This window comes from Artibeus jamaicensis, unplaced genomic scaffold (assembly GCF_021234435.1).
Source record: "Artibeus jamaicensis isolate MK-2021 breed Jamaican fruit bat unplaced genomic scaffold, CSHL_Jam_final contig_2790, whole genome shotgun sequence".
NCBI lineage: Eukaryota > Metazoa > Chordata > Mammalia > Chiroptera > Phyllostomidae > Artibeus > Artibeus jamaicensis.
In genome coordinates this window covers 3229179-3254261 of record NW_026521616.1, presented here as the reverse complement: position 1 = coordinate 3254261, position 25083 = coordinate 3229179, and the positions used below count along the sequence as shown (strand labels likewise).

Here is a 25083-nt window from a genome sequence, read left to right as displayed (position 1 = left end):
GCCCCAGTCAGGATATAGCCACTCTGGGCCCAGCCCTGACCCTCTGGGTGGAAACAGGAAATATGTGAGACTTATGTGTTCTGGGTCTCTGTGCCTGGCTCCACGGCTGATAAGGGCCATTGTGTGGCTGCCGGGGATGAGCCTGCGCGGGATAGATGCGCTTCCTGGAGGAAGGAAGGAAGTTTTGCTGGTCTTTCCGGGGCTGGACAGGGGAAGCTGCGAGGAGGGTAGGGAGTAGTGCCTGGGGGAATCTGACTGTTCAACACTGGGCTTCACCCCTCCCACTTACCCCCATCCACTTCCCGCTTCTCACTTCCTATAAGGAATGGCTGGAGACCCAAGGCTCAGTCCCAGGCCAGGAAAGTGTCAGCTGTGATTTAGCAACAATAAAGATAGAAAAACAGGGACATTCGGGGTAGGGGGCACCTGAGGGTGCTAATGGAAAAGTAAGGAGCCAGCAGGGCTAAGGCTGCCCACAACCGGGGAACCCAGGGACAAACCTCCCAAGCATTTGTCTCTAGAGGAGGTTGGTACAGGGGGCTTCTCACGGTGCCCTGCTTCTCCAGCAGGTCAACCACCTCTGCTTAACATGGCCAGCCCCCAGCAGCCCTAGCCTTTCAGAGTCAAGGGACTCACATGCTGCCATGGGAGGCAGGCAAATTGGGAGGAGGGGGACAGGGCGTGCCGGAGGGGCAGTGCCTACTGTTGGATCCTCTTGGCTTAGGACGGGATGTACATACTGGTTTGGGGAGTGGTCACTGCCCTCCAGCTGACACCAGTGAGTGGGCAGGGGGAGGCCCAGCCAGCGAGTTGCTGGGGGAGAGTCCTCCTACCCTTTGACCTAGAGCCCAGGGTACCCTATAGGGGCTGTATAAGCTGCTCTGGTTACCTGGGACAACAGGCATTTCCTCCATCACTCAGCCCCTCCTCTTCCTGCCCCAACCCTCTGGGCCCAGAGGCCTCCCAATCAGACCTGGGCTGTTCCAGCTGTGTCCTGAGTAGCTGGACCAGACACATCCCCTGGGGCTGAAGTTGAAGTTGAACCAAGTGGCCATCCCAGCATAAGGCCAGATCCCTGGCTCCAGGAGCAGCCACAGCCTGTTGTCCGGCAGGCAGATCTTTGCTCAGAGGCCCCAGTGCTCAGCAACACTGGCTATCCACAAGGGGAATGGCGCTGCAAGTGGAGCTGATCCCCACCGGGGAGATCATCCGTGTGGTTCATCCCCACAGGCCCTGCAAACTTGTAAGCTGGGATGCTCTGGGCGGGGAGGAAGGGGGGCAGTATCTTTCCAGCACCCTCAGTGCTCTTTCAAGCAAATCCCTTGGGAAAGAGCTGAGCAGTGGGGAAGGGTTCTGATCCATGGTGGGACAGGAACAGACTGGACAAGAGCAGTATATGAAAAGAAGGGGTAGGGTTTTAAGTGCCCCACTATTAACTGTCACTAGAAGCAGGGTTTTTCACAGTGGGGACTTGGGGTTGGATTCCTCCTCCTCCTGCTCTCTGATCCTCAGTGGGCTGGGCTATGAACTGGGCAGAACAACACTCAGGTGACTGGGCTGCTCTGAGGTCAAAGGACTAGTGCATGTAAAGCTCCAGGCACCTAGAACGAGCTCAGTCAAGGCCTCCTTCGGCCAGCTCAGAGCAGTGGCTTGAACGGAATGGGGGGGGGGGGGAGGTAGTCACAAAAAGAACCGACCTGGCCTGGCACGCGGAGGAGGGATGGGTTTACGGGTTTGCTCTGGGGATGCAAAGGGGCCCTAGAATGATGAGGGAGAACCCCATCAGATGCACCCACCCACCCAGTACTGCAGTGAAAGGGCCGGCTCTTTGCTGGAGGAAGGCGCGGGCTTGTGTGCGTGTGTACGTATGACTGTGACTCGCCTTGTCCTGGGAGCTGGTAGCGGAGTGTGCGGCACCAAGTCTTCTCGGACTAGGACTGGGTCAAGACCAGGGCAGGCCGGCCCGGGGCTGTGCTGGGCAGAAGGCTGTGCGCGCGCGCGGGCGCGAGCCCGTGTCTGCGCCCTACCACAGATGACGACAGGCAGCGGCCCGGCCCCGGGCGGGCCCTGGGCGGGGAGAACGTGCCGGGACCGCGGACTCCGGAGCCGGCCACGCCGCCCAGCTTGGCCCCGGCCCGCACACCGAAACAGCCGAGCCGGTGAGTACGCTGGGCGCCGACTAAGGCTCGGGGGGGCAGGCAGCGGTCTCCTGGCCACGGGAGGGCTCCGCTACCGGGGGGGAAGCGGAGGTCACTGACCCCGTGGTCGCTGGGGCCGAGGGCCGGCTTGGCCCAGTCTGTACAAAGTCCCAGGACCCTGTGGTGCCAGAGCTCGGCCTGGCAGAGACCTAAGATTACATGTGGGTAACGAGAGGGCGGGGAAGTGAGGCTGGGGTCTATAGACCCAGGCACCCAGCACGCCCCTTGGTCGAACTCAGCCTCTAGATTCCGGAGAAGCCGTCTAGCCCCGCCCCTTCCCGTTCCCCGCCCTCTGCGCCAAGTATTGCTAGGGGCCGGCGCACCTCGACCCCTGTGCGTGAGGCCGATGGGGGGCCTCCAGATGAATGAAAAATGAATGGCTGACCCACCTCCTTATTCAACTGCCGGCATGCTCTGGTCTCCTGTTTACACTGTCTGTTCCGTGATTCATTCATTCACGCAGGCGACTACAAAGGGTTATTGAACCCCACTGTGCCAGGCTGGGTTGTATGCTCTAGGCAGGAGCAGTCTCCTGGGCGAGACTAACAAGGAAACCAGCGATTACAGCGTATTGTGATAACGAGGGAACGGTGTGTTGGAGGGAGTCAGGAAGGGGTTCTGGAGGAGGCGATACCTAGGCTGAGTCTTCAAGGGTCACTAAGAGTCATTCAGTTGGGGAGGGGAAGTGTGTGCAGGGCCAAGGAAATTGCAGGTGCAAAGGCAGGAAGCCTAGAGAGCCACGTGTGGCTGGTGGCAGCTTATCTGGCTGTGTGTGGTGGTGAGGCACAGGGAGAGAAGGGACTGGAGAGGGCCACCCCTGTGGTCACACAGGAATGTAAGAGCAGCGGGGTAAATTGAGGGCAGAGGGGGGCCTGTCCAAAAGCAGTGGTTGTGAAGTACAGGCTTGGCAGAAGGACTGATGCCCTGTAAACATTCAGTCTGTTAATGTGAGATGTTAATTGATCGGGTTGCATTTGTAAAAACCACCGTTTGCTGTGGGAAAATGGGTTAATGGGAGGAAGGCAGGGAAGCTAGTTTGGAGGATGCCTGGTCCAGGAGTAGAACAGTAACTGTGGAGCAGAAGAAAGGTTCTAGCAGGTGGTGACTCCTTGGTGTGAGGAGTGGAGGGAGGAGGGAGGGCAGGCCTTTGTCTCCCTTCGTACAGAATATTGAACAAGGAGGGTAGGTTAGGAGGCAAGGTGCTTTGTTTATTTCTGCTGGACACCCAGGCAGAAGCCTCTGGCAGGCCAAAGGCCCATGGTTCTAAAGCTAGACTCGTCCTGCGAGCAATCAGGTAGAGCCCTTGAGTCTGGAACAGTCCTTTGTGGGACTGTCTGGACCCAGCCCTAAAATGTTTTGTTTTTTTTTTTTAAGATTTTATTTATTTATCTTTAGAGGGGAAGGGAAGGAGAGAGGAAGAGAAACATCAATGTATGGTTGCCTCTTGTGCGTCCCCTGCTGGGAACTGGCCTGCAGGGAACCAGCCTGCAACCCAGGCATGTGCCCTGACTGGGAATCGAACCGCGATTGCCTGGTTCGCAGGCCCGCGCTCAATCCACTGAGCTATACCAGCCAGGGCTTAAAATGTTTTATAAATATAAATTGAGCACCTGTTCTGTTCCCAGCACAGCACTACCTGTGAGATAAGCTCTGGTTCTTTCCAATATCCCAAGAAACCTTATGGCTGGCTCAGTAAAAATTTGCTTATAGCAGTGACCTGGGGGTCCTCAGAACACCCATTTCAGGCTTTCATGGCCCTGGTCCTGGGCTGGGGGCACATTCAAGGCTACCCATTGTCCTCCCTACTCCTCCAGAGGTCAGGCTTGGGGGCACCTGGTCCATACTAGGTAAATGGCACTAGATAATCCAGGTTCTCTGGAAACATCTCCCCAAGTGGGAGGACACTCAGAAGCATCCTTAGGAAATAAGTCCTGGGTCACTCAGAAGCCATGTTTACACGCCAGGCCCTAGGTTCAGGGCCATGCTAGGGTCCCAAAGGCCATGACCTACTACTTCCTAGCTGCTACTCCTGAGGCCTACCTGTCAATAGTGACACCAACAGGGTTGTGTACTGGTACTGCCGTCATGGGGTCACTGAGGAAGGTCACAGCCTGGCAGGGTAGCTGCTAACTCTTACAGACAAGTTCAGAAATCTTCAGGCTCTAGGACAGTCCTAAAGGAGTAGTGAGTGCTAGAGCTCCTGGTTCCAATCCCACCCCTCCTTTTACTAGTCCTGGCATTTGTTTTTAAATAGAATTTACAAAATATTTATTTATTCTTAAGCCCTGGCTGGTGTGGCTCAGTGGACTGAGTGCTGGCCTGCAAACCAAAGAGTCGCTGGTTTGATTCCCACTCAGGGCACATGCCTGGGTTGCCGGCCAGGTCCCTGGTGGGGGGCACTCAAGAGGCAACCACAAGATGATGTTTCCCTTTCTTTCTCCCTCCCTTCCCCTCTCTAAAAATAACTAAACAAAATCTTATTTTTTTAATTTAAAAAATTTATTTATTTTTAGAGAGGGGAAGGGAGGGAGAAAACCATCAATGTGCAGTTGCCCCTCACGGGCCCCTCACACCAGGGACCTGGCCATCAACCCAGGCATGTGCCCTGACTGGGAATCAAACCAGCGACCCTTTGGTTTGCAGGCCAGCACTCAATCCACTGAGCCACAACAGCCAGGGCAGACTTTTTCCTAATATATATAATCTTTATTATATTTTTCTCATTACCATTTAGTCCCCTTATACTCCCCTCCTCCTCCCTAGTCCTGAGATCTTGAACAAGTCATTCACCTGCCCCACCTCAGTTTCCCCATCTGTGGAACGGGGGTAACAACAAGGACGCTTGTCTTGGCTGGGCTCAGAACGGAGGATGCCCCGGTGCTGCAGCTTTCGTCCCGGAGTCTCTCTACCCCCTCTCCCGGGATGGCACTTCCGTCCGGGGAGGCGGGGCGAAGCAGCGGGCCGGGCTGCTTGGGCTGGTGCAGGGGCCGGAGCCGGCCCTCAGGCCTGGGCAGCCGTGGGGACGCACCCTGCCTTCTGCCGCCGGGCGGTGGTTACCCGGGCGCCAGAGGGCATCCCGGGAATGCACGGCCCGGCCCGCGGTGGAGGATGGCCGGCCGGACCCCTCCGCACGCGGATTCCCCTCATTCCAGCTGCCTGACGCGGCTGGCGGTGGGCGGGCACTGCGGTCGCGAGGCTCCGCCCACTCCCGGCTCCTCCCCTCAGGTCCGGGCGCCAGTCCCCTCTCACCGCAGAGAGCCGCTCTCCGGGGGAGCTCACTGGAACTCCTTCCCCCAGCCCAGGTGGGCTAGACGCTGAGTCCCTCACCTGCTTCCGCTTCCTCTGGAGTTTAAACCCGGGGCCACTGCTGCGTGCGCCCCCTCCTGCCTTGAGCCCGCCTCTGCCGGGGGCGTTTCATCGCAGCACTCCCCTCCGCTCCCACCCATCTCCCAGCTGCGTGCGGTGGCACCCAGTCCCCTCGCCCCCTCCAGAGGGCCCCATCTCCCAGCTGGCGCTCGCCTCAAGGGGTTCCCCGGGTCGCGGCTCTGGCCGAGCTCTTGTTCCCGAGGTAATGAACCTTCCCCACGGGGCTGTAGCCCGCACCTGCCGCAGCCTCACCCCCTCCCCCGGGAGCCCAGGTCGGGGTGCAGGGTCTGCCCTCTTCCCTGAGCATTGATCAGTCAGTGTCTCCAGCATTGCGCCTCAGGTTATCTGTCGGGTGGGGGGCGGGGACAGGTGACGCTCTGGAGAGCTCTTTGTGACTGGTGGACTCGTCCGAGGGGCTTTCCCCGCCAGATAAGAAGTCTCGCCCAGGGCCTGGCTCCTAGTAGGTCGGCCCCAAGCACGAGTGGAATGAGTGTGTGGCTGAGACTGGGAAGTGGTGTTTACCGAGGGCCTGGGAGGTGCCTCCCGGCTGTATCTGAGCCCTCTCCATAACCCTTTTTAGGCAGGTATTAGCTTCATTTTAAGGAAGAAGAGGTTCTGAGAAGTGAAGTGACTGGCTTGCTTTCAAACAGCTTGTAGTAAATACTCCGTCCAGCCTTTTGCAAGCACTAGCCATCACCACCCCAGCAGCGGTGGGGTCTGGGTCCGAGTTCGCTCCTCACGGTCGTGCCTCCCCAAAGTCCAGCCAGGGTGGGGCTGCTGGGGGCTGGTTTTGGGAGGAGGGGGTCGGGGCAGAAAGTGTGGGCGTGTCCAGAGGGACCATAGAGGGAGGCCCCATCCAGAGGAGGGAGGTGAGGAGACCCTAGGGCACAGAAGCCCTAGTTGGGGCGTCTGGGGCAGGGAAGAAGCAGTGCGTGCCCGGCCCCAAATGCTGGAAGTCAGACATGGGTTTCCCAGATGGGGAATTGAGATCTCCATTGAGGCCGGGCACACGCTGCTCCGGGCAAAGTCGTTCTGTGGCTTCCCCTGTCCTTTGGGCACGCGCTCCGTGGTAATGCGGGAACCTAAAGAGATTTTCTCGGGACGGAGAGACACGGGGCCCACACCCCGCAAAGAGAGGGTATGGGGGTGGACAGTGCCCCGCACGGAGGCTCCGCCCCCCTGGGTGCGCCGGCCGTATTTGGACATTTCGTTCTATTTTTAACTTTGCCTGGACTTGAGGTTGGGGGGAAGGGAGAGGGAAATCCTGCTTCCTCCGCGACCCACCGGCCTCAGCGCCCTTCCCGCGCCTGGCCTGGTGCGTGGTGTAGACACAGGCCCGGAAGTGAGTTCCGGGTCGGTGTAGACGCGGCGGCCGCGCGGGTTCCGGGCCCCACCCTGGAACCAACGACGTCCCTCCTGGAAAACCTGACTCAGGCGGAGCCCCTGCCCGGCGGGGAGCCCCGCCCCCGCTCCAGAGCAACCTTAGCTCCAGCCCCCCAACTGCAGAGGGACCCTGGAGTCCCGGCCCCAGGAACCCCCAGGCGCCGGGGGAGTCCCGCGTTTCGCAGGCTCCCTGAGGGGGCGGTGCGGGGGCGGGTCGGCCCCTCCCTCCTTGACGCCCGGGCCGCGGAGCCCCGGGCGGAGATCCTGGGCTGCGGAGCGGGACGTCAGGCCGGCCGAGCAGGATGCGCTACCGGGCGTCGGTGAGCAGGGCGAGGGCAGGGCGGGGGGTCCCGGGCTTCCCTCCCTACCTCGCGGCGGCGCCTCGGCCCCGTCAGGAAGCGGGCGCGGCCCAGGAATTTCGGCTGGAAAAACGTCCCAGAAAGTTGCAGCGGGAGGAGGCCGATGCTGGGAGGGCCGCGGGGCGCGCGGACCTGGGGCCTGTCCCCCAGCTCGTGGGGAAGGCTGAGAGCTCAGAGACCGTCACCCAGAGCGCTGAGGGGGCGGGAGCGTTGGCCAGATTTGCTAGCAGCTTCAGGGCAGGATGGGGGTGCAGGGGGAGTGAGGGACAGGCCTGGGGGAGGCAGACCCCTGGTTAGACCCAGAGGAGGGCCCATGGCCAGAGGTCTGGGTGGTCCGTGGTTGGAGAAGACCTGGTGGCCTCTTAGGGATCTAAACCCCACCACCGCCACCTTGCTCTTCTCTGACCCATGACATTTTTTGTGCCAATTTCCGAGAGCCCCCAGGCCCTTTTTGAAGAGAGTGTGTTGTGTGGGGTGAGGGCTTTGTTGAGCCTGTCCGTCTTCCTACCCTCTGGTGGGCCCCAGAGGCAGCTGGAGGCAGGCAGCTGGGCTTTCCGTGGTAAAACCCCCACCCCCTTGAGGCCTCTTAGGGTTCTCAGTGGAGGAGGGTGTCTGGGGAGCCTGGCAGCTGATGGGGAGGGTGTGGCCCACGGGAGGGAGGCGCCCCTTACAGGGTGAGTGCTCAGTCCAGCTGGACTGAGAAGCCCTCTGGGAGATTCCTCTCCTATGGCCTGGGGGTGGCCTCTTACCTGGTCCCTAGACACTGTGCTCCTGGAGATTTTGGTGGATGGGGATGAGAGAGTCGCCCCTTACCTGCCCGCAGAATTCACTCTGAACTATTTGTCCTCCAAAACACCTGTCACATGTCTTGGAGCTAAGAAACCTGAAGTCACCTGGTCTAACTCAACCCCTCCTCCTTGAGACGGAAGCAACCCTGAGAGGGGAAGGGATTTGTCCAAGGTCAACAGAATTTTTTCTTTACCATAGGCGTTCCTTGTCCTGACCTTCCTTTCTCCACACAAAACTAGCACCTCCCTGGATTTGGTAGTCTTGCTACTATGTCCTCTAGGGTCCTCTGTGCTCCAGTGCCTGTGTCCACATCTCGTGTGCCCTGCAAGGGGTCTGTTCTGTGTGACCTGTGTCCTCTGTTCTGTGTGCTGGCTTCCTGTGACCCAGGCCCCGTGTACCCAGCATGGTCCATCTCCTGGATATTCTGTGTCCTGTGCTCAGACCTCCTGTGTGTACCTGCCCCTGGCTGCCCTCTCAGTCCCACAGGCTGTGGTGAGGAGAAGCAGCCTTACCTCATACTGTGGCCCTGACCCTCTCCCATGGCTCATTCCCAACAGGCCCTGGGCAGTGACGGGGTACGGGTGACCATGGAGAGCGCACTGACCGCCCGTGACCGGGTGGGGGTACAGGATTTTGTGCTGCTGGAGAACTTCACCAGTGAGGCAGCCTTCATCGAGAACCTGCGGCGACGGTTCCGGGAGAATCTCATTTACGTGAGGCCCAAGTGGGAAGATAGTGGGGTGTTGGGGTGCTCAGAGGTAGAACTGATGGGACCAGAGGCATCAGGGGCCTCTGGGAGAAAATTCTGACCCTCCTCCCCTGACCCCCAGACCTACATTGGCCCGGTCCTGGTTTCTGTCAACCCCTACCGGGACCTCCAGATCTACAGCCGTCAGCACATGGAGCGTTACCGGGGCGTCAGCTTCTATGAGGTGCCACCCCACCTGTGAGTGAGATCTGACTCCCCATCTGAGATGACCCCACCTGACCCTTATTCTACAATGACTCCGGACCTCGCACTTTGGATGGATCAGGGCTCACATCTGTGAGGAATCCCATAGTCCCTCACCCTGCACTGACTCCACCCCACACTGAGATGCATCCGCCCCGACTGGGCAAAACCTCTGCAGCCCCCAGAGCCACTCACACTCATGACTTATTTGCCCACCTCTACATGGCGTGGCCCCCAGCCTCAGTGATCCTCTGAGGGACTTCCAGTCCTACCTATGAGGGATCCCAACCTCCACTTGAATAACCTGTAACACCCCTATTCACGAGTGATCCCTTTCATCTTCCATCTGAAAGTGACCCATCCACAGCTGTGAAGACTTTCCCTTCACCCACATCCTTGGGGGTCCCCCAGTTCTTACCTTCAAGGGTACGTGCAGCTCCCACCCACAAGCGAACTGCAACCAGATGTTCAGCCTTCCCCTGGTCCTACCTGTGGGACTCCCACTACATGCACCTGCTTGAACCTCTATCCCTTGAGCTCCTGACCAGCCTCTGTCCCAGGTTTGCGGTGGCTGATACTGTGTACCGGGCACTGCGTACGGAGCGTCGGGACCAGGCAGTGATGATCTCTGGGGAGAGTGGAGCAGGCAAGACAGAGGCCACCAAGCGGCTGCTACAGTTCTATGCTGAGACCTGCCCAGCTCCTGAGCGGGGTGGTGCTGTGCGTGACCGGCTGCTACAGAGCAATCCTGTGCTGGAGGTGAGGGACCAGCAGCATCTGCGGGGAGGGAGGAGAAGGGAGAGAAGGCTGGCATCCCTCATACCCCTTCTGCTCCTAGGCCTTTGGAAATGCCAAGACCCTCCGGAATGATAACTCCAGCAGGTTTGGGAAGTACATGGACGTGCAGTTTGACTTCAAGGTACCTGTGGTGTGCCAGGGCAGGGCATGGGATTCCCGTTCAGTGGCACCTGCTGGTCAGGCCCTGGGCACCAGGAAATATTTATGGAGTTCCTACTGTGCACCAGGCACTGTTCCAGGTGCTGGTGCTACAGCAGTGAAACAAAACAGACAAAAATCCTGCTTTCCGGAGAGATAGAGAGTAAACAGAAAAACATAATATAGGTGACAAGTGCCGTGGCAAAAATAAAGTAGGGGCGGTTGCTCTCTCAAATAATACAGACAGGCCTCACTACGAAGGTGGCATTTTGATAAAGGTTTGATGGAGACAGGAGATCAAGCTGTGCAGATACTGGGGGGGCGGGGGGGGGGTCCAGGCAGCGGGAATAACCAGTGCAAAGGGCCTGAGGTAGGAGTGTGTTCGGTGCTTTGAAGCAAGGAGGTCAGAGTGTCTGGAGGAGAGAGCAAGGGGCCAAGGAATAGGAGAGGCCGAATAGTGCAGGCCTTCCAGGACCTTTGTATGAACTTTTGTTGTTGTTTTTTAGCTCTGAGTGGAAGGGGGCATCAGAGGATTTGGAACAAGTATGTCCATATCGGACTTTCTTCTTAAAAAGATTATCCTGGCCACTTTGTTGAGAATAGGTGGTCAAGCAGGGAAACCAGTTAGGGAGCTGATACCATTATAATCTAGGTGATAGCTCTCTCTGGTTGGGCCTTGTCCTGCAGGGCAAAGGGTTGCTAGTTCCATTTCCGGTCAGAGCACATGCCTGGGTTGTGGGTTCGGTCCCCGGTCAGGGCGCATGTGAGAAGCAACCAATCGATGTTTCTCTCACACATCAATATTTTCCTCTCTCCCCTCCTTACCCTCTCTCTAAAAGTAAATAAATAAAGTCTTTAAAATAATAATCATCATCATCTAGGTGACAGATGCGTGTGGGCGAACCAGTGTAGTGACAGTGGAGGTGGTGGGCAATGGTTGGATTCTAGGGCTTTTGAAGGTCAAGGCAGAGGATTGGCTGTGTCACTGGAAGTGAGGAGGACTGCGAATATGTTGGCCTGAACACCTAACAGGATGAAGTAACCACTGACCAGATGGGAGATGCTCATTGAGCTAGCACGAGGAGGGGGGTTAGGAGTTCAGTGTCAGGCCTGTTGAGTTTGGGATGCCTGTTGTGCATCCAAGTGAAGCTGACAAATACATAAGGTCAAATGTCCTCATTTCTTGAATGAGGAAACTGAGGCAGAAGGGGTAGCCTGCTGAGCCCATGCAGCTAGTAGCAGAGCTGGACTTAGAGCCCAGGAATGCAGGGAAGAGAAGGGAAGATGGGCCCCATTCTCCAGCCCCCCAAGCAGTCACCATGTCCTGTCCTGCCCACAGGGTGCCCCCGTGGGTGGCCACATCCTCAGTTACCTCCTGGAGAAGTCCCGCGTGGTCCACCAGAATCACGGGGAGAGGAACTTCCACATTTTTTATCAGCTGCTGGAGGGGGGCGAAGAGGAGACGCTGCGAAGGCTGGGCTTGGAACGCAACCCCCAGAGCTACCTGTACCTGGTGAAGGTGAGTGGCTGGCAGGCGGGGCAGGCGCCACCAGGGGAGTAGCACAGCACTGGGGCTGCTAACCCAGCTTTGCCCCTCCCCCAGGGCCAGTGTGCCAAAGTCTCCTCCATCAATGACAAGAGTGACTGGAAGGTCGTCAGAAAGGCTCTCACGGTCATCAACTTCACTGAGGATGAAGTGGAGGTGAGGCCTCTGCCAGGGACCCTTCCTTTCCTCTTGTCACTCGCTGAAAATAGTCCACTTGTGCCACTCATTTCCACTTGACTGCCCTTCTCCTCACACACACTTCACCTCCTGGTCCCTATTTCATCTGACTGTCCTCTGGTTGCCCTTGGGAAACTCTCAGCCTCTTCTGTGACCCTGATCTTCCCCTGCCCGTCCCCCAGGACCTGCTGAGCATCGTGGCCAGTGTCCTGCATTTGGGTAACATCCACTTTGCCGCCAACGAGGAGAGCAATGCCCAGGTCACCACTGAGAATCAGCTCAAGTATCTAACCAGGGTGAGCGTGGTGAGCAGAGGGCAAGGGCAGTGGAGCAACTGGGCAAGGGGAAGGGCCCCCTCACCGTGTGCCCCCCTCTTGACAGCTCCTTGGTGTGGATGGCTCAACGCTGCGGGAAGCCCTGACACACAGGAAGATCATCGCCAAGGGAGAGGAGGTGAGGCCAAGTCTTTGCCTCCGGGGGTGGGGTGAGGGAGGCAGGTGTTCCAAGGTAGCTCCCACTCTCATCACGCCCCTTTCCCTGGTCTGTTCAGCTGGACCTCTCAGCAGTGCTGGAAGGACATAAGGCAGGTAGCTCAGAGAGGCACAGGGAGCTGCCAAAGTCACACAGGAAGAGGATGACAGACTCAGGCTGGAACCAAGATTCCTGCCTCTAGGAATGAGACCTCTTGTCCCTATACCACCCTCCCACTGGTGTGGCCACTGTGTCCTCTCCTGTGTCCCTCCCCACCACACCTCTGAGTGAGGAGGGCAGAACAGGCATAGTTTCCTGGTGCTCAGCCTGAACCCAGAGGGGACAGGGTGGGAGGGAGCCTTCGGCACTCATCTCCCTGTCTCACATCACGCCTGCAGCTCCTGAGCCCACTGAACCTGGAACAGGCTGCCTATGCCCGAGACGCTCTCGCAAAGGCTGTGTATAGTCGAACTTTTACCTGGCTGGTCGGGAAGATCAACAGGTCGTTGGCCTCCAAGGTGAGGGCATGGTTCAGGCTGCCCCCAGGGCAGCAGGGAAGGCAGACCAGGGAGGCCTGGGGTTGGGAGCTGGGGGCCAGCAGACATGGGCACCCATGCTGTTGGTTGGATGACTGGCCCTAGGACGCCGAGAGCCCCAGCTGGCGGAGCACCACTGTCCTTGGGCTCCTGGACATTTATGGCTTCGAAGTGTTTCAGCACAACAGGTTGGTGCCCCCGTCTCTGGCCCATTTCTCCTCTCGTCTCCCTGCCCCATCCTCTGTTCCCTGCCTCTTTCATTCCCATCGGTGGTTCCCTGACCACCCTGGGTCCTGATCAGTGTTTCTTCCCATAGCTGCTTAGAGCCCTCGCCCACCTTTCTCTTACCCCTGGTCTTGTGTCTCCCTTGAGCTCCTGTGGTCTCTTGTGCTCACAGCTTCGAGCAGTTCTGCATCAATTACTGCAACGAGAAGCTGCAGCAGCTCTTCATCGAACTGACCCTCAAGTCAGAACAGGAGGAGTACGAGGCAGAGGGCATCGCGGTGAGTATAGGCTGCTGGTGTCCCAGGCCCCATAAAAGCCCAGGCTTGGTCCCGGAGAGGCACCAGGACCCCATGATGATGCCCTCCTTCCCTTTACCCCTCAGTGGGAGCCTGTCCAGTATTTCAACAACAAGATCATCTGTGATCTGGTAGAGGAGAAATTCAAGGGTATCATTTCCATTTTGGTGAGTCCTCTGTTCCTCCAAAGACTTGCCTGAGGGGCAGGGTGGGAGGATGTCACTCTTTCCCATTTCTTCCCAGGCCAGTTCACAGAGGACCAGAGCTTGGGGTGGAGCAGGGCCAGGGCAGGGCTGTGCATGGAGGGTGAGGTGTGGTGCTGGCTGGATCCGGAAGTTGTCTTGAGGGGGTCCCTATGACCTGCCCCTTTTCCCTGTGTCTGTGCGGCCTGCCTGGTGCCCCTGAACTCCCTATGCTCTCCAGCCCCTCCACTGACACATCCGTCACTCTGTGCCATTCCCGCCAGGACGAGGAGTGTCTGCGCCCTGGGGAGGCCACAGATCTGACCTTCCTGGAGAAGCTGGAGGACACGATCAAGCACCATCCACATTTCCTGACGTGAGTGGGAAATTCCTCTTGGGTAGCGCCTGTGGAAGCCTGGGATCCCCTCACAATCATGGAATACCAGCCATGAAGAGGTGACCATAGGAGGTGCTGAGTTAAGGACAGGCGCACAAGGCTGCAGCTCACAGGACATCCACAAAGAAAGAAGCCGGGAGGATGGCTTCTTCCTTATTCTTTTCTGAGAATGAAACTTGCTAAGATTTTTTTAGCTTCCTTATTTGGAAATTGCTTTTTACTTAAGGAATCCCCTAAAGTGGGGAGAGGGAGAAAGGAAGCCAGCCCCTCTGTCCCATCTCTGTCCTGCATGTTCTGTGCACACCATCTCCTCCTGCTGAAGCAGCCCGGGAAGGAGGTGTTTGTGGTGCTGTCTCCATTTTACTGAGGCTCAGAGAGAAGTCATTTGCCCAAAGTTATCCCACATCTAGTAAGTTACAGAGCTGGGCCTCAGTTCTAGGGCCACAAATGTCAAAGCCCTGAGCACTTTTTGCTTAATAGTTTATTCAAACCCTTTTTCTGATGGTAAAAATAATGTTGCTCATTAGAGGGAAGCTGGATTGTGTGCAGAAGTCACTTGTAGTTCTGTTACTCAGAGGTCATCACTGGTAACAATTCCAGGCATTTCCTTCCTGCCTTTTTCTATACATTTTTTTCATAGTCGAGAACTTGCTGGGTCGATGTTGTTTTGTTATAACATTGATGAGATGCTGTGGGAACTCCACTCGTTTATGTCAATTAGCAGATGGTGAAACTGGTTTCGTTATACGTCATTTCAATCAAAGTCCCAGAACCTATTGATGATGTTAAGTGAGGACTGACTGTAGAAGGCCCAGGGTAATGTTATGTCCTGAGTGTTCCTGTATCATTAGAGAAATTTCCTCAGGATGCTTTCTCCAACGGCTCTACCCCACAGATACCCCCCTGCTTTCGCCCAGCCTTGGGGGGCCCTGGCCCGCTTCCAGGCTTCTGCTAAGTAACAGAGCTGCCACAGACATCTTTGTGCCTTAACTCTCTGCCTGTGTCTCTGGTTAGTTGCTTGAAATAGTTCTTAAAAGTAGAAAATAGGCTAACGAGTATAAACATGCTTAAGACTTAAGTAATCTCCTGGGGCAAATTCCATTCTTAAAATGTAGTGGGCAAGTGCTCAGCCCTCTGAGCTGTCATGCAGCAGCAAGAGGCCTGGGAGGAGCCCTCGGCCCAGTGTGCCTGGGCAATGTGGGGGCCCAGGTCCTGGTCCTGGCACAGGAGGACCCTGGGCAAGACTGTCTCCCTCCCCGAGACTCAGTGGCCACCTCTGTGCAGGGAGGCTGATGGCCTTGCCCCGTCTGCCGTGCTGCAGAGTGGGCCGTGGGGTGACCCTGGGCGCGCCTGCCCCACACTGGATGCCTGTTTCCTCTCCGAGGCACTGCAGCAGGCTGGCCGCGTGGCTCAGGCCTGCAATCTGTAGCTCCCCCTCCCTGTCATCTCTCCACCCAGGCACAAGCTGGCTGACCAACGGACCAGGAAATCTCTGGGCCGCGGGGAGTTCCGCCTTCTGCACTATGCTGGGGAAGTTACCTACAGCGTGACCGGTGAGGATTCTGGGGCTGGTCCCCACAGCGGTCAGGGAGGGGGGCTCTTCCTCATCTCACATCTGTTCTTCCCTCCCAGGGTTTCTGGATAAAAATAATGACCTCCTCTTCCGGAACCTGAAGGAGGTGAGGCGGACTGGGGGTGGGGGTGACTCCAGGTTTGACCCCAAATGACCTGCGCCCTGGGAATCTGTCCTGCCTTCTCCCTGCCCCCCCCCCCACTACCACCTTGATCCCTTGCTCTACCCTCACAGACCATGTGCAGCTCGGAGAATCCCATCATGAGCCAGTGCTTCGACCGGAGTGAGCTCAGTGACAAGAAGCGACCGGAGACGGTACGGAGGCTGTGGGCCCAGAGGGGGTATGTGTGCACACATGTATGAGTGCCTGCATGAGCCCGGGAGCTGACTGTGTGCATGAGAGCTTGTGTGTTTGCTGGTGCCTGTGTGCACATCTACCTGTGTCTAGGAGGCTGCCTGTGGGTGTGTATCTGTGTACTTGTGTGTGCATCTGTGCCTGTGTGTGTGTGAGTATGTGTATACATACACATACTCACACACCTACACACATCTCTGTGTGGGCATTTGCATGCATTCACTCAGCAGACATTGGTAGCAAGTATTATCAGGCACTTAGAATACAAACATGTATATGTGCTCTCACAAAAATGTGTGCAGGGTACTTTGGAGACAGAATAGGGAGCAGCAAACTGGATGAGGAAGTGGAAAGAATGAGGAGTTTGGGGAAGGCTTCCTGGAGGAGGAAGCATTTTCCATAATGGGAATAAGTAGGTGCTTGTCGGATAAACCCAATGGACTCATGGGAGGGTACTGTAGGCAGCAAGAGGCCCCAATACAGAGAGTCCCCAAAAAACCAGGAGAGTGACTTCTGCCAAGATGGAGGCATGGGTGGAAGCACTGCGTCTTCTCACACAACCAAATTTAAAAACAACAAAGTTTTGGCAACAAAAATGCAGCCAAACCACAGAAAATTGAACTATATGGAAGTCTGACAACAACGAACCCTTCAGCCAAACTGGTAAGAGGGGCAGAGCCAGCAGCAGAGTGGGGTCAGGCAGGAAAGATCTACCCGACCAACCCGGGAGCATGACCCAGGTGCACCAGCAGCCATGGGCGGATCCCGGGTGTGGAGAAGTGGGTGGACCCACTGAGGTCACACATTTGTGCACAGATAAACCGGTGAAGGAGTGAGCAGTGAGACGGACCTCACAGGCCCCAGCGGCAGGAGGTGGCAGAGGGAATCGCCATTGTCCCTCTCTGACCCCACATACAGCATCACAAACCAGTGACCTGGGTGGCCCCGCCCTGGTGAAAAACTATAAGGCTCCGCTCCTCTTATGTAACAGGCACAAACAGATCAAAACATGGCTCAAGAACAACTCAGAGCCCCAGAGCCGATAAATCTAAGTGATGAAGAAATAGCCAAACTTTCAGATGCGCAGTTCAAAACACTGGTGATCAGGATGCAAACAGAACTGGTTGAGTTTAGTCACAAATTAGAGGAACATATGAAGGCTAAACTAATTGAAATGAATGGAAATGCACAGGAAACCAATAGTAATGGAAAGGAAACTGGGACTCAAATCAAAGGAGTGGACCAGAAGGAGAAAAAAAATGACCAAACAGAAAAGGATGAAAAAACAAGAATTCAAAAAAATGAGAGGCTTAGCAACCTCCAGGACATCTTTAAACGTTCCAACATCCAAATTATAGGGGTACCAGAAGGGGAAGAGGAACAGCCACAAGTGGAAAACTTATTTGAACAAATAATAAAGGAGAAATTCCCCAATCTGGCAAAGGAAATAGACTTCCAGGAAATCCAGGAAACTCAGAGAGTCACAAAGAAGTTGGACCCAAGAAGGAACACACCAAGGCACATCATCATTACATTAGCCAAGATTAAAATGGAGAGAATCCTAAAAGCAGCAAGAGATAAGGGGACAGTCACCTACAAAGGAGTTCCCATCAGACTGTTAGTGGATTTCTCAAAAGAGACCTTACAGGCAAGAAGGGGCTGGAAAGAAGTATTCCAAGTCATGAAAGGCAAGGACCTACAACCAAGATTGCTCTATCCAGCAAAGCTTTCATTTAGAATGGAAGGACAGATAAAGTGCTTCTCAGATAAGATCAAATTCAAGGAGTTCATCATCACCAAGCCCTTACTATATAAAATGTTAAAGGGACTTATCTAAGAAAAAGAAGATAAAAAAGATGAACAGTGAAAGGACAGCACACTCACAGTTATTAACAACCACACCTAAAACGAAAGCAAACTAAAAGTACAGCTAGATCAGGAGTGGAAACATAGAAATGAAGATCTGAAGGAGGGTTAGCAACAGGGGAGTGGGAGGAGGAGAAGGGGGGAGAAGGTACAGAAAATAAGTAGCATAGATGGTAGGTAGAAAATAGATGGGAGGGCAAGAATAGTAGGGGAAATATAGAATCTAAAGAACTTGAGACACGTGGTCATAAACTAAAGGGGGGAATGGTGGGGGTGGGGGTGTGCAGGGTAGAGGGGAATGAAGGGGGGAATAGAACAACTGCAATGGCATAATCAATAAAATATATTTAGAAAAAAAGGAGAGTGACATCATTGAGGAAAGAGGCTAGGAAAGACAAGTGTGGCCAGCAGTGCCAGCTTTGGGGAGAGCTCCAATGAGCTGAGGGCAGAGGTGTGGCTGTTGTTGGGCTTGACAAGAGGAGGCCAGGAAAGCACGGGCAGCAAAGGAGGGCAGGCCCGAGTGCTGTGGCCCAAGGCGGGTTGGGAGGGAGGCAGCATATTGCCGCGGGGTCTGATTCCCTGGAACCCTGCCCTCCCCTTCCTCCTACCCCCCACCTAGCACTCTCATCTTCAGCTTTAGTACCCCCCCATGAGGACACCTGCTAATCCACTACTGCCCAAGCCTCTCCACCAAGCTGATTCACGTATCCAGCGATGTCCTCCAAGTCGCCCCCAGGCATCCCAGACTCCACAGCTGTATAATGGGCCCTGGGTTCCCAGCTCCCCAGGCCTGTTTCGTCTGTGTCCCTAACTCGGGACAGGGATCATGCTCCATCCAGTCCCACAGGCCAAAAACCTGGGCAGCATTCCCAACTCTTCTTCAGTCCTTGACTCTCTCATTCAAGCAACCAATGGATTTGCCCACTTCTGCAGCCTAAACACTTCTCAACTGCCCCTCAGCCCCTGGATACCTGCCCTGGTGCTGCCTCCACCTGCCTCTAACCCTCCTTTCTACTTCCCACCTGGATCCATGTGCTGTTTGTTGCTCCCTGTACCCACCAAGCCTCTGCTCAGGCCGTCCCTCTGCCTGGAGCACCTTCCTCTCCTCTCTTCCTGCCGCCTGTGTCCTATATATCCTTTAAATCTTAGCTGAAGCTCGTGTCCAGGAGGCCTTTCCTGATGCCCGTCACCCCACAGGCTGGATTAGTTGCCCCCTCTTGGTGCTCCCAGAACCACAGGCATGCAGCCTGTCATTAATGGGGCCACAATAGATTGCAAGTCTGCCGGAGTCTGCTTGACGGTCCTACAGAGAGCAGTGTGCAGGGGAGATGGCTGAACACATAGGCGTGGGACACATTGTTTGGGAATGTGGCCCTGAAATTTTAGAAAAAGAAAGAGTGGTTGGCAAAGAAAGATGTAGGATCGTGGTTGTGTTGAGGCCTGAGCAGGATTTTTAGACCCCAGTGAGGTTCATGAACTGAGGTCTCTAGCCAAGCCAGAGTGGTGCAGGTGGGCCTAGTCTGTCCTCTCCTCTGTTGTGAGAAAGGGTGGTGTGAGAAAGGGCTGCAGCAGGTCAAGGGGTAGTTGTGGGATTTGTTGCTGCTTCACCTCAGAGAGGGGCTGTACCAGGCTGGTATCAGGGGCCTCAGCCCAGCTCTAGCCAAACTCCCATTCGCCCTGGCTTACCAGGTGGCCACCCAGTTCAAGATGAGCCTCCTGCAGCTGGTAGAGATCCTGCAGTCTAAGGAGCCCGCTTACATCCGCTGCATCAAGCCCAATGACGCCAAACAGCCTGGTAGGCCCCTCCCACCCATGGGCCTGTGGGGCCTAGACTCTGGGCAAGGGCCGTGGACCATCTGTCTGTGCAAACCCGTTGATTACTCTGTTATCCCTCCTCCAGGCCGCTTTGATGAGGTGCTGATCCGGCACCAGGTGAAGTACCTAGGGCTGATGGAGAACCTGCGTGTGCGCAGAGCCGGCTTTGCCTATCGCCGCAAATATGAGGCTTTCCTGCAAAGGTAGTGGTGGGACCTGGCTCAGTGCCAAAGAAAGGGGTCCAGAGGGTAGGAGCCTCTTACAACCTGGGTGGGAGATCAGAGAATCTTGGCCCCATTTCAGAGACAGGATGCTGAGGCTCTGAGCAGTAGGACCTATGCCAGGGGGCCTTCCATGCTGCAGGCATAATGTCAAACTTGGTAGAACACCCCCCAGGTCTTGCCCTGGTGGAGCACCTGGGCAGGGGTCCATGCATCATGCATCCACTTACCTGTCACCAAGAGAAATGGTAAAAGCTTATGAGAAGGACAGAGGGTCTGATCACCTCAAAAAGGAGAGAGCAGCCTTGTGGTTATCCTGAGTTAAGGGTCTGGGGAGTTAGTCAGGCATGAATTCCAGCCCCAGGGCCTTGAGCAGATAGAATACCTCAGTTGCCTTATCTTTAAAATGGGGATAACAGCTACCTCCCAGGCTTCTGTGAGCTTCCAGTTAAGGGGACCTCCCTGCAGGGACCCAGGAATGCTGGTTTGGGTCCCTAGAGAAGGGTGCTGGCTGGAGTGGGAGCTGGGTGCATTTCTGCCCCTGCCCGCAGGTACAAGTCGCTGTGCCCGGAGACATGGCCCATGTGGACAGGAAGGCCTCAGGACGGGGTAGCTGTGCTGGTCAGGCATCTCGGCTACAAGCCAGAAGAGTACAAGATGGGCAGGTGAGTGGTGCCCACTCCTAGGGTCTGGGGGGCAGAGGGGTGACCAGGGGCTGATCACTGCTGCCCTCCCAGGACCAAGATCTTCATCCGCTTTCCCAAGACCCTATTTGCTACAGAGGATGCCCTGGAGGTCCGGCGGCAGAGCCTGGGTGAGAGAGAGGCCCCACCCTTCCTGTCCCAGTGGGCCCATTCCGGGGAGCAGGAAATAAATCACTGCGCTCCGGCTCCTTTTCCAGGAAGTCCACCTCGCCCATATTCAGCTGCCTTCCTTACCAGCTCCAGCTCCAGACCCAGCCCCCGCCATCTGTCCTGCCCCTGGGTACAAACTCTGAGCATGTCCCCACATTCCTTTGGCCCCTCCTACTTGCTTTCATTTACTGTCCCTTCTTATTTTATCCTCTCACTCAATAGCTCCTTCAGCCACTCCCTCATTCCTGCTGCTCTGGCAGCTCTGCCAGCCAGGCCAGGCCAGGCCCCAGCCAGTTCCCCTGAGCTCTGACCAATTGACTCTTTCCCAACCACAGCCACGAAGATCCAGGCTTCCTGGAGGGGCTATCACTGGCGGCAGAAATTCCTCCGGGTGAAGCGATCAGGTTCGGGGGCCCCAGGGTCTTCGGTAGAGGCAGGGACTGGGGCTAGGGAGTGCCACCATGGTGAGGAGATAGAGGTCAGCTGTCTGTGGTCTCTGCAGCGATCTGCATCCAGTCATGGTGGCGAGGAACTCTGGGACGGAGGAAGGCCGCCAAGAGGAAGTGGGCAGCACAGACGATCCGGCGGTGAGCATCCGGGTGCCGTGAGGGGGTGCAGAGCAGGGCATGTGCAGGGGTCTGTTCTCAGAATTCTCACCCTCATCCCTGTTGGGCCCCCACCCCCAGGCTCATTCGAGGCTTCATCCTGCGCCACGCACCCCGTTGCCCTGAGAATGCCTTCTTCCTGGACCACGTGCGCACCTCTTTTTTGCTCAACCTGCGGCGGCAGCTACCCCGAAATGTTCTGGACACTTCCTGGCCCACACCACCACCTGCCCTGCGTGAGGTCTGTGGGCCCTCCCGGCTGACACAGGGACCTTCAAAACGCTCAGTGGAGGGGTCCAATAATCACATGGCCAGAAGAGCAGTCAGCAGGGTCCCCTGAGGGGGGCAAACCGGGGCTGGGCTGTGGAGGGCAAGTTGTTTTGAAACAACTTGGGAGTGCAAGGGGTTGTCCAGATTGGGTTTGTGTCGCTCAGATGAAAGCATGGTGGTGGGCACATGCCTGCTGTCCTCAGAGGGAAGAGAGCCGGGCTGTCCAGGTGCCCTGATGTGGCTTGTGCCCACAGGCCTCAGAGCTGCTGCGGGAGTTGTGCATGAAGAACATGGTGTGGAAGTATTGCCGGAGCATCAGCCCTGAGTGGAAGCAGCAGGTCTGCAGAACCAGGAGGCAGGCGTGGACTGGCGAGGGGGCAGCGGGCACCTCTTTAAGAGTGCTGGCCTGGGGAGAGCACTTTACCCCTGATTTACCATGTGACCTCAAATGGATCCCAGCCCCTCTTTGGCCTCTGGGATGAAGCAGAGGCTGGAGTAGATCGTGGGTGGAAATTAGGGTTCACCTTCTGGACCAGCCCCACTGGACTGGTAGAGGATGCCCAGAGCCCTATGTTGAAAAGGCTGTAGTTCATTCTGACCAATTGGTAATGTCTGCCATGGCTCTGGAGACAGACATTGGTGGCCAGTGTGCCTTGTATTTGCCAACTCAATATTGGTGATGCTAAAAGACCCAGCCAGCTTAGGTAACCTGTTTTGAGTGTTAGCAGTCAGCCAGCTTCAAAATCCCATGTCAAAGCTTAATATTGGGGGTTCCAGGGCGTGATGAGGGGAATTACCCCCCAGGTTGGGCCTGGACCCCAACAAGGCTGTCATGGCCCTTCTAGGGAACTCTCTGCCTTGGTTGGCGGAGCCGGTGGTAAGGTAGAGGAGGGGTAATGGACGTGTTGGGGGCAGGGGGCAGGCTCCTGGTGTTGGGCCCAGAGAGCGGGTAAGGGGGGCTGTCGCAGTGCCTCAGATTCTGAGGTTGGCCTGTGCCCCCTACTGTGATAGTCCCCATCCTCTGACACCCCTCCACCCTGCCCTTTTCTCCTCAGCTGCATCAGAAAGCAGTGGCCAGTGAGATCTTCAAGGGCAAGAAAGACAATTACCCCCAGAGTGTCCCCAGGCTCTTCATCAGCACAAGGCTTGGTGAGCCTCTGACTCTTCAGTGCCCAGCCACCCCCTGTCAGCATCCTAGTCCCCTCTCTCCTCTGACTCCCCCCGTCTGGCTTGCAGGTGCAGACGAGATCAGCCCCAAAGTGCTGCAGGCCCTGGGTACCGAGCCCATCCAGGTAAGATCCTGCCTGCAGCTTAGTCCAGCAGAGTTTTGCTGCCCAAGGGCCAGATGGGGGCACCAGGACCTGGGCAGAGGGTGAGAGGGTTTTCCCTGGAGCCCCCTCAGCCGGCCCCTGCCCCTCTCCCACCCTCTGTCCTCAGTACGCAGTGCCTGTGGTGAAATATGACCGGAAGGGCTACAAACCCCGACCCCGGCAGCTGCTGCTGACGCCCAGCGCCGTGGTCATTGTGGAAGATGCCAAGGTCAAGCAGAGGATTGATTATGCCAACCTGACCGGTGAGCCAGAGTCCAGGGCTGCATAGGGAGGGCCCCTGCTCTGACCCTTGATCCCTGACTTCTGCCCTTCTCCCTCAGGAATCTCCGTCAGCAGCCTGAGCGACAGTCTTTTTGTGCTGCATGTGCAGCGTGAGGACAATAAGCAGAAGGTGCCCCTTTGGGGGGGCTGGGCAGCGGGGTGGGAGGCTTCTCCAGCCCTGGGCAGAGCCTGACCTCTCCCCTCGTCCGGGCCCCACAGGGGGATGTAGTGCTGCAGAGTGACCATGTGATTGAGACACTGACCAAGACAGCCCTTAATGCTGACCGTGTGGACAACATCAACATCAACCAGGGCAGGTAAGGCAGGCTGGGGTGGTGAGGGGGCTATGTGTACACACGTGGGCAGTGCTCACACACCACCTTCCCTCCAGCATCACATTTGCAGGGGGCCCTGGCAGGGACGGCATTATTGACTTCATACCTGGCTCAGAACTGCTCATCACTAAGGCCAAGAATGGTCACCTGGCTGTGGTGAGTGGGACTCAACAGGCACCAACACCTGCTTCCTTGCCAGTGGCCCTAGGACTGGGGTGGAGCCTCCAGTGGCCAAGGCTCCCTTGGCATTGCTTGGGTACCATACCACTCCCGTCATCCTGTTGCTCGCTGGGGACCAGACAGAGGGGACTTTTGAGCCCCACAGTGCAGAGGGTCATAAAGATGGCAGCACAGGGAGGTGGAGAAGAGTTGGGGGCCAGGGGTGTGCTGGGTGGGAAGGAGAAGCCCACGCTGGCTAGGGCAGGGAGTCTTGTGGGAGGGGCATCAGTTTCTCCAGGACCAGGCTGCTGCTGTGTGTTCCTGACCTATGAGGACAAATGCCAGATGTGCCTCTGTCTGCTTCCCGCTCACCACTGGGCCTCTCCCTTTGCCCCCGCAGGTGGCCCCACGGCTGAACTCTCGGTGATGAAGGCGCCCACTGGACCCTCCCACCTCCCAATGCTTTGCTTATCCTCTCTTCCCCTTCCCAGTTACCAAAGACTCAAGCTTCCAGACAGGGACCCAGGGACACCTTGAAGTCCACCAACAAACTCCTGTCTCCTGTTCACCCCTCTCTTGAGGGAGCTGCGGGGGCCAGGGAGCTGCCCCAGGAGTGGGCCAGGCCGGGCCACAGCAATAGGAAAGCCGGGACCGGAGGCAAATATGCCAGCCCCGCTGCCGATGCCAAATATTTGAGAGAAGGGAACTTTTTGATGAGATTTTCTCTGAGATTTTTTGATGCTTTATAGGAAACTATTTTTTTTAAATGCTGTTTTCCCACCTCAAGACACACTGGATGTGTTTTTTCTGACTCCAGCAGGGCAGGGAATGCAGCTCAGAGGTTGGGCGGTCTGGGCCCTGGTGCACTCTTCCCTGCCCAGGCCACCTTGTCCTCCTGGTTCCCTTGGTGCCTTGTCTGCCTGCCTACCCACCTATACCCTTTGCAGCCCACTTTGACATCTCCTAGGGGCTGAGACCACCCTTGCCTGCCCCCTTCCTCCTACCTTAAAAGTGCCCTTTCAATGTTGTCAGCCTAGCCTGAGGGCATCCTGCAGTGGGGGAAGGGTCTTAGACATAGATTTAGGAGAACTGAGAGGTCATCTGGTCCAGCCTCCTGGTGTGACAGCAGCAGACAGTAGGTCAAGAGGGGAAGGGACTTGCCCTTCATCCAGCAGGCTGGGGCAAAACTGGGACTGCAGCCCTGTCCTCTCAGCACATTTTACTGCCTCTTCCAGGGACAGGGGGCCCCATAGAACAGGCTCATGTCTTAAGGGAGCATGTGGCTCCCTGACCAGCAATCACCCTTGGGGGCCACCAGGTAGGAGAAGTACTTCTGCCTGGGTCCATGCCTTAGAACCACAAATACCCTGCTCACATAACCTTGGCCCCAGTTCAAGGATGTGAGGCCCTGCCTGGGCCCTGACCTGCTCCCTGTCCGGGGAACCTGGAGAAGGGGTTGGCCTTGGGAGGAGCTGCAGGGACATCACCTCTTTCTGCTGCTTCCCCCACCACCTCCCCAGGGGGCCTGGGGCTGCCCAGCTGCCTCTGCCCTCCTGAGGTCTTGGCCCACTGCTGACACTTCTGCAATCCAGAAAAACACTAAATAAAGCAATACTGTTTGCCAA

General features: G+C 56.6%; 1 protein-coding gene across 4 annotated transcripts; it reads left to right on the top strand.

Annotated features, from left to right (window-relative positions):
* Positions 1 to 1002: 1002 nt before the first annotated feature.
* On the top strand, positions 1003 to 25083 carry MYO1C (myosin IC). 4 transcript variants are annotated; one of them, XM_037133712.2, is made up of 32 exons: positions 1003 to 1243; positions 8653 to 8808; positions 8926 to 9041; positions 9608 to 9806; positions 9886 to 9966; positions 11323 to 11502; positions 11587 to 11685; positions 11889 to 12002; positions 12088 to 12159; positions 12576 to 12695; positions 12819 to 12901; positions 13111 to 13216; positions 13321 to 13401; positions 13701 to 13792; positions 15272 to 15366; positions 15446 to 15492; positions 15621 to 15701; positions 19297 to 19402; positions 19508 to 19625; positions 20195 to 20308; positions 20381 to 20457; positions 20833 to 20901; positions 21000 to 21084; positions 21184 to 21343; positions 21627 to 21710; positions 22428 to 22521; positions 22609 to 22664; positions 22810 to 22945; positions 23024 to 23094; positions 23184 to 23281; positions 23356 to 23455; positions 23859 to 25083. In XM_037133712.2, exons 1-32 carry the CDS (start codon positions 1169 to 1171, stop codon positions 23883 to 23885), a joined length of 3192 nt encoding a protein of 1063 aa, XP_036989607.2. In that variant the 5' UTR covers positions 1003 to 1168; the 3' UTR covers positions 23886 to 25083. The 4 variants fall into 4 exon arrangements, with proteins under 4 accessions (XP_036989607.2, XP_036989609.2, XP_036989606.2 ...); XM_037133714.2 differs by lacking the exon at positions 1003 to 1243 and adding an exon at positions 2017 to 2159; XM_037133711.2 differs by lacking the exon at positions 1003 to 1243 and adding an exon at positions 5458 to 5500.

Bases quoted from the DNA above. Each gene is read 5' to 3' on its own strand.
- MYO1C (XM_037133712.2), top strand. From the start codon at position 1,169: ATGGCGCTGCAAGTGGAGCTGATCCCCACCGGGGAGATCATCCGTGTG. The intron at 13,793-15,271 runs GTGAGTGGGAAA...CTCTCCACCCAG, and splicing joins CACCATCCACATTTCCTGAC to GCACAAGCTGGCTGACCAAC. The intron at 19,626-20,194 runs GTAGTGGTGGGA...CCCTGCCCGCAG, and splicing joins TATGAGGCTTTCCTGCAAAG to GTACAAGTCGCTGTGCCCGG.